The sequence below is a fragment of the Belonocnema kinseyi genome, chromosome 1 (assembly GCF_010883055.1).
Source record: "Belonocnema kinseyi isolate 2016_QV_RU_SX_M_011 chromosome 1, B_treatae_v1, whole genome shotgun sequence".
NCBI lineage: Eukaryota > Metazoa > Arthropoda > Insecta > Hymenoptera > Cynipidae > Belonocnema > Belonocnema kinseyi.
Genome location: NC_046657.1, coordinates 110,544,752 through 110,557,164, shown reverse-complemented (window position 1 = coordinate 110,557,164; position 12,413 = coordinate 110,544,752). Strand labels below are relative to the sequence as shown.

The following is a 12,413-nucleotide window of genomic DNA, read 5'->3' as shown; positions in this document are numbered from 1 at the left end:
AATGATATAATTTTGAAATTTTTTAAAATTACTTGATTGATTCTTCAATTTAGAGCATTGAAAATAATAACGTGGATTTATATTTTTAGAATTGAATCTGAATTTTTGAATTCATTCATTTGTAAAAGTTAAAAATTCTAAATTTGGCAGTCTATCTGCATTTCATTTAAAATTATTCAGTTAAAAAGTATTAGTAGCTTCGATATCTTACGTGTAAATTATTGATCATTTGAATACAAAATTGTTGAATGAAACAACTTTTAATCTTTAATTTTCAAAGTTTAAAATTCAAGAGTTTCACTTTGAGTGCTTCATTTTGCAGTTCAGTTTTTATTACTTCGAATGGAACAATTTTTAGATATAGTTTTTGATATTTTAAATATCATTGACCAAGAAAAATGTTTTCGAACCGGGGAAAAACCGGGAAATTTTTTCTTTAAAAAAACGGCCACCCTGTAAAAAGAAATGAGTGAGTTTCACTATTTTAGTGGAGGCACAAGGTTTTAGTTGCCCTAAGAGCAATGCTCGCCTCGTGTATGACTATAAAAGTTGTTCTCAGGAATCCAGTGGGCCCCAAGGATCAACAGGAAAGCGAGAGGGTTTCCCGGAAGTTAAGTGCACCACCAACAAGGCCGAGAAAAATTCTGTCGGCGCGAAATCCAACCTCCTGACGAAATCGAGCACCAACTCGACCAGAACGACGAGCGTCAGAACAAGCAGCGTTGGTAGCCCTTCGGGATCTTCAAGATTCAACGAGAACGTCTGTAATTCCCCGGAAAATAAAGATACTAACTCTAGCGTTAGTAGCTCACGATTAATGCCAAGGTGTGGTTTTAACGGTTCTCCTAAGAGTCCCATGAAACAGTCACCAGGTTCCGTACTCAGCAAGGCTTCCATGTTCGAAAAGAACAACGGCACCTACGTCAAGGTCAAGGATCCAGCCGAGATGACGCTTGGCGAGAGGATGGCGCTTTTCGAAAGAAACAAGGGAGCGGCTCTGATTCCCAAGGCACCGCTCACGATGTCCGTTCCCACGAAGATGTTGATGGAGAAGGAGAAACCGTGTGGAGGTAATTTTGATTGGTGATTTTCCGGCATGGTGGTCCTGAGAAGCAAGGAAGAGTGGATTCAAAATCGGCTAAAACAGAAAGTTTCTATATAGTCAAAATCTTTGAATCCTTGAAAACCTGGAAAAGACCTTGCATTCTTTTTAACCTGGAAAACCTGGAAAAGCCCTTGAATTTTCCTCATGGTCCTGGAATTTGTATTTCCCTGATGAAAAAATAGGAAAACAATACCCTGTTAAACGAAAAAAGCGGCTTAATATAATTTTTATTTTATTTGAAAGTAGAAAAACACACCTTTCTTATCACGGTGAAAATTACGAAGCTACAATCGAAGATATTTCAAACTTTCTCATTTATTCCCAATTTTTTTTTCGAATTTTCAGAATAATTTCATTTAAATTCCTGAAGTCCAATAATTTTTTGCTGTCAATCTTTTGAATGAAAATTAATTTTTTAACTGAAAGTTTGACTATTTCATTATTGATTGAGAATTGATCGTTTTTTTGTTGTTTAAAATTCATATTTTCTGGGTGAAAATCTTAACTATTTTGTAAAAAATTAGTGTTTTTGGCTGGAAATTTTAACTGTTTTGTTGAATCCTTTTCTTTTTGGAGTTACAAGTCTTATTATTTTCGTAGAAAATTCAACTATTTGGATGAAAATATAATTTTTGGTTAAAAATTCTAATTTTTTGGTTAAAAAATCGTCTATATTTTTCGGAAATTCATCTCTTTTTATAGATATTTGATCATTTCTTTAATTAAAAATGCGACTATTCTATTTTTGGATGTTTTTTTTAATCAGGGTGGCCGCTGGACCGGGAAACCTGGAAAACCGGGAAATGACAGTGAATTTATTTTTTGACCCGGAATTTTACTAAATTTTTAGGATACAAATTTTTTTCAACTTTGATTTCAACCGTTTTTTAAAATAATTGGTTAAAGTGTGATTTTTATAAATTATTATATCATTTCGTTTAGAATGCTTAATTCGAAAAATCTTTCACTTTAAAAATGTTACATTTTATATTTTTAATTTTTAAGCATATACTTTAATTGAAAGGATTTTAAAATGTAGTTTTAAAGGTTAAAAAAATTCGAAGTTTTTAAAATCGAAGATTTTTTTTATAACAAACAGGACGACCGGGAAACCGGGAATTTGACGAATTTTAGAGGAAAAATCTTCCCAAGTTCGATTCTTAACAGTTTTTTAAAAATAATTAAAGTGCAATTTTGAGGATTTAAACAGTTAAAAATTAAATGCATTTGAAGTCGAAAGTTTTTCATAAAAAACAGTATTATTTTATCAACTGTAAATTAAATAAATAAATAAATAATTTTTAAAATGGATCTGTACTCTAAGTATAGAAATCTGAACAATAATTGATTTGACCAAATAATTATAGATCTATTTAAATTTTGAGAATTTCCAGATTGTAACTGTTTCAAACCGAAAGTCTTGATAAGAATTGAAATTGTTATATCATTTATTCCGATAATTTTAATTTTAAATACAAGCTTTCATGATTGATTAATAATATATTTTTAATTTAGAGTTTTAGGTCTTCCTTTGCATTATTTTTTATATAAAATTTAATAAATAAATTTATTAATATATTATTTTTATTAATTTTTTTAGCCTTTAACAAATGTAAACGTGCCTTTTACTATTTTCAATTTAAAAATAAATCCATAATGATATAGTCATAATCAAAGGTTTTTATAAAATTTGAAGTATTGTTTAAGTCTAAATTATTCAATTTTAACCCATTTCAATTGGAATTTTTTAATTTAGAGAAAGAATAAGTATTTCATTTTTAGCAATATTTCAATGTTCATTTAAGACGAGTAAATTGAAACCAAATATTTAAAAGAAAACAATTTGAAGCTAACTTGTTTTTCATAGAAAGCTTTGAATCTTTAGATTTTTGAAGAACTTTTAAACTTTTAGCTTTACAATTTTAATTGTTCTATTTAAAAAGTGTTTAATTTATAAGTTAGATTGTTAAATTTTGACGTATAAATAACAATTGAACATTTTAATCTATTAAAATCTTCTTAAACTTTCTATTACAATAATTTTTCAAAGTGAAAAATCGTTTTCAATTTTCTTAAGAATCTTAAGACATTTTTTTATTCTTTTGAAGTTTCACAATTCTTAAAAAACTTCTGCATTTTTTGTTTGAATTCTATAAAAATCTACATTTTATTTTTAATTCGGCTGTAAGTATTTCAAATTATTTCAAATTCTAAATTTAATTCGAATCGTTTTAAAACTTCTAAAAATCTCTTAAAATTACTCTAATATTTTTACAAATAATAAGTGTTCTATTGTTATTTATAAATTAAAATTTATTATTTTTTTAATTTGCAGGATTTTCTAAAAGTCATAGAAAAAATTCAATTCATTTTGAAATATATTTAAAAGTTCTGAAAAAATGCAAAAATTATTTTGAATTTGGAAAGATTTAAAACCACTTCTAGATTTCTCAAGATTTTGAAATAAAACTTTAAAGCTTTTAAAGAATGCCTAGAATACTTAAAATAAAAATAATTTAACTTCTAATTTAAGAACTGTTTAGTGAAAAAAATTATTTTTTTATTATTTTAATTTGGATTTATATTTTGTGAACTTAATATGAATCTTTGAAATCTATAATTTATCAAAATTATAAATTTTTCAGTTTATTTGCATTTCATTTAACATTGTTTAATTGAAAAGTGTTACTTTCTTCCATTTAGTACGTGTACATTTTTGAGCATTTGAATACACAATTTTTGATTTGAAAGACTTTTAAACTTCAATTTTAAAAGTTTGGAATTAAAGAGTCTCACTTTGAATGCTGTAATTTGTTCTTTATTGTTTATCACTTAATATAAAAAAATTTTAGAGTATAGTTTAATATTTTAAATTTCATGGGCCGTGAAAAATGTTTGCGAACCGGGAAATGGCCGGGAATTATTTTCTTCTATTAAAACGGCCACGCTATAAATCCAATTTCAACTACTTTGGTAAAATTTGAACCTCTTTGTTCAAAATTTTGTGTACTTTTATATGGTTCATCTCATTTGTTGAAAATGTAACTAGTTTGTTCCATATTGTTTTTTTTTTTATTAAAAAATCATTTTTTACTTGAAAATGTAACTTCCATTTTTTGTTGAAATTTTTTTTTTCCTCAAACATTTGTCTTTATTTGTAGAAAAGTAAACTTCTTGGTTAAAATTTCTTCTGTTTTGGTTAATACTGCACTTTTTGTGTTAAAAATTACCTTTTTTGTTGAAAATTCATATTTTTGGGTTTAAGATACAGGTATTTTACCCAACAAATCCGTTACTTACTCACTAATTTAGCGACTTTATTAAAAATTCTTTTTTTTTGTTTGTTAAAGATTCATAATTTTAATTGAAAATTCATCTCTGGTTGAAAATTAAATTATTTCGTTGAAAATACATCTTTTTGGCAGAGATTTGCTATGTGCGGTGGAAAGTTCAACTATTTTGTAGAAAATTGGCCTTTTTTGGTTAATAGTTGGCCCATTCTATTAAACATTCATTTTCTTGGTAACAGTTTCTTTTTTTAGCTGTAGATTAATTTCTGTTTGAAAATGAAACTATGTTAATTTTTTTTAATTTAAAATTTATATTTTTACTTGGAAATTGAAAAGTAGGCTGAATTAGGTTTAAAATTCAATTATTTTCTTCAAAATGCAATTATTTTACTAAAAACTAAAAGCGCTTAAAATTTGGACTAAACAATGTGATTAAACAATATTGCAACCCATAGGTTTGAGAAAATTCAATTTTTTATTACTTATTTTTTCAATTAAATATTTTATGCCCATTTTTCTGAAAAAGCTATTACGCCCAAACTACGAGCTGAAAAAAATGGAAAAAAATGTTCATTTTGCACCTAAGAAATGAATTTTTAACCCAAAAGATTAATTTTCTAACAAAAAATACTCATTTTTAACCAAAAAATAAATTCTCAACAAAGTAATTTAATTTTAAACACAAAAGATGAATTTTCTACCAAAAATTATACAGTTTCAATGAAATATAAAAATTTTCTACTAAAAAAGATAAATTTATAAACCAAAACTAGAATAGTTTAATTTTCATTTAAAAAAGTAAAATTTAAACAATTAGAATGGTTACATCTTCCGTAAGAAAAATTAATTGTTAACTAAAAAGAAACGAATTTTCAGCCAAAGAAATTCATTTATAATCACAGTGATGAATTTTCAACAAAAATATGAACTTTGACCAAATAGTGGAATTTTCAGCCCAAAAGATCAGTTTTGTATCTACAAAAAACAAAACGAATTTTCTACTAAATATTTTTTTTTCAACCAAATAAATGATTTCTTAACAAAAAATATAATAGTTAACTTTTCTACAAAACAGATAATTTTGTAACGAAAAAGATTAAATTTCTGTAAAAAAAAATTAACAAAAAATGGAATTGTTAAAGTAATTTTTCAAATAAAATGATAAATCTTAACTAAAAAAAAGCAGATAAATTATTATACGTAACCAGCCACTTCCTTATGAACCATTTATGTTGGATTTTTCTCCATAGTGAAAAATATTTTTTAAATTTTCTCTATTTTGTTGTCTAATACATATAATAATTTAAACTTCAAGAAAAACTTATTTAATGTCGTCAATGCATATAATTTTAAGAGAAAACTCCAACTTTCATTTCGAACATTAAATTGTATTCAAGTGGTTTATATGTACTCAAAAATAAGAAAATCTGAATTAAGAGTAAAGATGGATTTCTCACATAAGACTTGATTCTTTAACTAAAAAAAAAGAAAGAATTTTCAAGAAAAAGTTAAATTTTCAACGAAAGAGCTTAATTTATAAACAAATGCATTTTGACATAGTAGTTCGATTTTCAACAAATTACTTCAATTTTGGACTAAAAAACTAAATTATGAACCAAATATTTAGTTAAATTTGAAGCCAAAAAGACGAATTATGTACAAAATTCTTTCAAATTTCTTATGAAAGAGATTAATTTTAAATCCAAAAACACAAATTTTATTTTAACGTTAAGCGCTGCCTCTTTTTTTTCCGACATTAAAGAAAATGATAACAGAAACGCGGGAACTTGTCCGCTTTTATCGCTTCGCTACAATCTTGTCTTAAAAATTATACTTTCAAAGCTAAAAATTCATAACTTGCGAAAACGATCAGCTAGGATTTTCATTTTTATATTTTTTTAATCTCCAAACTATATAGAAACTGTCTGTGTTCAACTGTATTGAACTATTTTGCTATTTCACAGAAAAATTTCATAATTAAAAATCACACTTATGCTCAAAAATAATTTTTTGTTGGGTTCAACCGTTTTTGATTAAAAATTAAAATCTTTTTTGTTTTCTTTAAATATCAACTACTACAGTTTTTGTTCATAATACATTGCTTTTTTAATGGAAATCTAATTAATTGGTTAAAAGTTAAACTCGTTTGTTAAAAATAAGTTTATTCGATTGTAGGTTCATAATTTTGATTGAAAATTCGTCTCTTTGATTGAAAACTGAGCTGTTTTATTGAAAATTCGTTTATTCCTAGACGGAAAATTAATTTTTATTCTAAAAATGTGACTATTACAGTTAAAACTTGAACCATTTTCTTAAAAGTTCGTTGTTTTTTCTTTGTTGAAGTTGAAATGTTGTAACTGCCAATTGTGAATAAGTATTCCAATTGGATATTCCATCATTTTAATTAAAAATTCATCTTGTTGATTGAAAACTGAGCTGTTTTGTTGAAATTTCGTTTTTTCCTTGGCGAAAAATTAATTTTCATATGAAAAATTTAACTATTACAGTTGAAACTTTAACTATTTTGTTAAAAATTCGTTTTTTTTATATTTGAAAATTAATTTTTTTAACTAAAAATTTAAATAACTATCTCAATTGGATATCCCATAATTTTAGTTGAAATTTCATGTACATATTGTATTTGAAATTCATCTTTTTTGGTAGAAATTATTCTTCTTGGTTGAAAATTTATTAGTTTGGTTAAAAATTAATTATTTTTTTACTGAAAGTATATCTATTTCATTTTTTATTGAAAATTTATCTTCTTGTTGGAGAATTCTTCTTTTTCGTTGGAAATTTAAATATTCCAGTTAAAAATTCATAATTTTATTTGAAAATTGATCTTTTTTTGTTGAAAATTCCACTATTTCAGTTAAAGATTCATCATTTTTGTTAAAAATTCATCAGTTTGTTTAAAAATGTTGCTTTTTTAAAATAGATTTTTTTGCTGGGAAATGATATTTCTTAAACTAAAAATCGAACTATTCCAATTAAATATTCTATCATTCTATTTGCAAATTCATTTTTTGTTTGTTAAACATTCATTTTTTAACTAGTTCATTTTGGATTGACAATTGATCTTTTTTTAGCTGGAATGTCGTCTTCTTGGTAGAAATTAATCTTTTTTAATTCGTAGTTATATTGGAAAATTCATCTTTTTTATTAATAATCCAACTACTTTAGTTGAAGATTAACCATTTTAGTTCAAAACTAAGCAGTTTGGTTAAAAATTAATTGTTTTTTTAAGTGAAAATATATCTATTTCATTTCTTGTTGAAAATTTATCTTCATGTTGGAAAATTCATCTTTTTCGTTGGAAATTTAAATATTCCAGTCAAAAAATGCATTATTTTATTTGAAAATTTATATTTTCTGTGGAAAATTCCACTATTTCAGTTAAAGATTCATCATTTTTGTTGAAAACTCATCAGTTTGTTTAAAAATGTTGCTTTTTCTTTAAAATAGATTTGTTGTTTGGAAATAATTTAAAAAAAAAAAAAAATAGATCTATTCCATTGATTTTTTTTAGCTGAAATGTCGCCTTCTTGGTAGAAAAATTAATCTTTTTTAAAAATTCGTAATTTTATTTGAAAATTCATCTTTTTATTTCAAAAATCATCTATTTTAGTTTAATGTGCATCATTTTAGTTGGAAATTCATCTTTTTTATTAATAATTCAACTATTCTAGTTGAAGAATAACCATTTTGGTGCGAAATTCATCAGTTTGGTTAAAAATTAATTGTTTTTTTAACTGAAAATATATCTATTTCATTTTTGGTTAAAAATTTATCTTCTTGTTAGAAAATTCATCTCTTTCGTTGGTAATTTAAAAATTCCAGTTAAAAATTCATGATTTTATTTGAAAATGTCTCTTTTTTGTTGATAATTTCACTATTACAGTTAAAGATTCATTATTTTTGTTGAAAACTCATCAGTTTGTTTAAAAATGTTACTTTTTCTTTAAAATAGATTTTTGGTTTGAAAATGATTTTTTTAAACTAATGATTTAACTATTTTGTTTTTGGGTTGACAATTGATCTCTTTTAGTTGAAAATTCTTCTTCTTGGTAGAAATTAATCTCCTTGTTTAAAAAATTGCAATTAAGTTTGAAAATTTATCTTTTTATTTAAAAAATCAACTATTTTAGTTCAAAATTCATCAGTTTGGTTCAAAATTAATTATTTTTGTAACTGAAAGTATATTTATTTCATTTTTGGTTGAATATTTATCTTCTTGTTGGAAAATTCATCTTTTTTGTTGGAAATTTAAATATTCCCGTTAAAAATTCATTATTTTATTTGAAAATTTATCTTTTTTCTTCAAAGTTTCACTATTTCAGTTAAAGATTCATCGTTTTTGTTGAAAACTCATCAGTTTGTTTAAAAATCTTACTTTTTATTTAAAATAGATTTTTGGTTTGAAAATGATTTTTTTTAAACTAAAAATGGAACTATTCCAATTGAAGATTCTATCATTTTATTTGAAAATTTATTTTGTTGTTAAACATTCATTTTTTTAACTAAAAATATAACCATTTAATTTTGGGTTGACAAATTGATCTATTTTAGTTGTAAATTTATCTTTTTGGTTTAAAACTCACTTATTTCGTGCAATATTCATGTATTTTGTTTAAAAAATTGTCTTGTTTGGTAGAAAAGTAATCTTCTTGATTGAAAATTCATCTTTTTCTCTGAAAATTCAAGTATTCCAGTTAACTATTCATAATTTTATTTGAAAGTTGATCTTTTTCGTTAAAAATAAAACCACTTTATAGAAAGTTTGCTAAAAATTCATGTTTTTGGTTGTAATTTTTTGTTTAGTAAAATTAATTATTTTAACTCAAAATTAACTATTCAATTTTTGGTTGAAAATTGATCTTTTTTTAGTTTAAAATTCAACTGTTTGGTTAAAAATTGATGTTTTTTTTTTTAGTTAAAAGCCAACTATTTGGCCCTTTAGAGACAAACTCAAGAAATTGTTATGTTTTCAGTATTATTTAATTATTTAATTAATCTATGGTGCTTATATATTTAAGAATATCTTGTTGTTTTAAATAATACAAAACATGTAAATAACTCCCTATTGTGAAAAATTATACCTGGAATTGTCCGGGAATTTTCTTTCAGGATTTGAGTAGATACCCGGGTTTTGAAACCTCTAGGTGAAAATAAAGAAAAAGAAGAATCCTTGAAAATTCTCGACTAATCTCTGATTATTTGCAGACTATAGACCCAAAGCTGATGTGACGGTACGAGCAGTTACGCAACAGCGCAATATTTACGAGCAAGGATACACCCAGGAACTTGAAAATGATATTTTGCAGAGCATCCAGACCGAGAGGCAAAAAGAATTGGAAATTCTGAGAAATCGTTTTAATTGGAGTAAGGAAGTGGCAACTGTTGCTGCTGGTCGTGCCTTGAGGACGAGTGAAAGCAGTGAAGGAAAATCGATTTCACCGAAGAATTCTCCCGTTTGCCCGGTTAAACCTACACCCGCTCCGGTATATAAGGTCGCATTTGTTATTTTTAATATTTTCATTCAAATTTATATTATATTATTTTTTTTTCACTGTTACAGCAAGATCATGTGCCCCCGCCTCCACCTTTGCCACATGATTCGGGAAGGCGATCATCTCCGAATAAAAATACTTCAGTCAAAAGACAAGGTTTGAAAAAAATTCTTTATTGTTTTATCCGCATCCAGCGCGTTATCCCTCGCTTGCTTAGAAGTTTCCTATGGAATCTATTATTCTAAAATTTGAAGATACTTGGCTTCAAAGACGCGAAACGTGAATTAATTTTTGTTGTTGAATTATTACAAAAATATTTGATAAAAATTAAAATGTCTGATTGGAAATTCATCTGTTTTGTTGAAAAATCGTCTTTGTAAGTTATACATTCATATATCTCCACAAAAAATCAAAGTGAAGACTTTTTAAATTAAAAATTCAACTATTTTGTTTTTAATTTGCCTGTTTAACTGAAAAATTCATCTATTTTCTTAGAAATTTCATCTTTCTTGGTTAAACACTATACTTTATTTGTGTAATATTCGTCTTTTTGGTTTGACAATTTATTTTTTTCGTAGAAAGTTAATATTTTCTGATTAAGAAGGCATCTGTTTGATTAAAATTGATCAGTTTGCAACCAAACATGGAATAGTTGAATTTTCTGATTAAAAAATTAGTTTTAAACAAAATAATTAATTCTTCAGTCAAATAGACAAATATCACACTAAAATGATAAAGTTTAAGCCAAAAAATTATTTTTAGTTAAAAAACTTAATTTTAAATAAAATATACGATTTTTCAATCAAAAACATTAACTTTCAAACTAAAATGATAAATCTTAAATTTAAAAAATGCATTTTTAACAAAGCAGTTCAACTATTGAGTTGTAAAATTCATTAATTTTCAGCTGTCAATTCTTTGAAAGTATACCATTTTAAGTATTCCTTTAAAATTGTTTAATTTCACATTACAATTTAAAATTAATTATTTAACTAAGCATTGGTTTTATTGATTTTTTTATCTATAAAATATTATTATAATAAACACAATTTTTTATTTATTATCTCCAGTTCTTAGAATAATATAATTATTAAATCATTTATAATTAATAATAAGAATACTTATACTAATTATTTTAATCCATATGATTTAAATTTAAATTTATTTTTATTATATTATGTTTTTAAAGATTAGGAGTTTATATAATAACAATTAGATAACATGATTGTTATTATATAAACTCCTAATCTTTAAAAACATATAATAATAATAATAAATCTAAATTGAAATAATATGGATTAAAATCATTAGTATAATTATTCATATTATTAATTATAAATTATTTAATAATTATGTCATTCTAAAACTGGAGATAATAAGTAAAAAATTGTGTTTACTATAATAACATTTTCTAGTTGAAAAAAATCACTGAAACCAATGCTTATCTACAAAACAGTGAAATTTTCAACCTCAAAATACCAATTTTCACCAAAAATGTAATATGTGATATTTAAATAAAAAAAGTTGAATGTAACCACAAAAGACGAATTTTAATTAAAATACTCGAATCTTCAACTAAAATAGATTTATTTTCAATCATGTATTTTTTACCAAATAGTTCAATTTAAAACTAAAAGGATTAATTTTCTACCAAAAAGACGGTTTTTTAAAGACAATACATGAGTTTTCAAGCAAATATTTAAAATTTCACGAAATATTTTTTTTTCTTTTACAAAATAGTTGAAGTTTGTAGCAAACAGTTGCATTTTTAAACCAAAAAGACGAGTTTTCTAACAAAAAAACTTGAATTTTCAACTTAAGAATATGAACTTTCTTCAGAAAAGTTCATTTTCATCTAATTATTTAAATTTTCAACCAAATATTTAAACTTTCAGTTAAGAGATTAATTTTTTAACAAAATAAAAAAGGAAAGAATTTTCAACTAAAATTTTTACCCGAAAAAATGAACTTTTAAGAAAGTAGTTACTTTCAACTAAGGAGCTGAATTTTCAACCAAAAAGTTGAATTATCAACAAATTAAATGCAATTTCTACAAAACAATTTAATCTTTTACCAAATTGTTGAATTTTCAATCCGAATACTCTTCAAAAAAGTTAAATTTTCATAAAAAAATATAATAGTTAATATTTAAACCAAAAAATTTAATTTTTAAATAAACAACTGTTAAATGTAACTAAAAAAGATAAATTTTCAAGCATAAAGTTGCATCTTTTTAGAAAAAATTGATTTTATAATAAAAAAGACGAATGGCTAACAAAGTGCATGTATTTTCTGCCAAATAGTTAAATTTTAAACCAAAAGGTTTAATTTTCTATAAAAATACGTTTTTTTTTTTTAAAAGAAAATACATGAATTTTCGAACAAATATTTAAATTTGATCCAAATATATGAAGTTTTAACCAAATAAAATTAAAAAAAAGAAAATACACTTTCTACAAAAAACAATTTAATTTTGTACCAAACAGTTTAATTTTCTATTCAACTATT

The 12,413-nt window shown here is 24.2% G+C and overlaps 1 protein-coding gene across 2 annotated transcripts in view; it reads left to right on the top strand.

Moving 5' to 3' along the window:
* Positions 1-12,413, top strand: part of LOC117171195 (anillin-like) — a 72,435-nt gene that overhangs the window by 21,326 nt on the left and 38,696 nt on the right. Inside the window, exons 6-8 of one of the 2 annotated variants that reach the window (XM_033358286.1) lie at positions 560-1,070; positions 9,619-9,896; positions 9,974-10,061. In XM_033358286.1, coding sequence (XP_033214177.1) covers positions 560-1,070; positions 9,619-9,896; positions 9,974-10,061 — 877 coding nt within the window. Of the gene's footprint in view, positions 1-559; positions 1,071-9,618; positions 9,906-9,973; positions 10,062-12,413 lie in introns of both variants that reach the window. The other variant, XM_033358278.1, reaches the window with a different exon arrangement.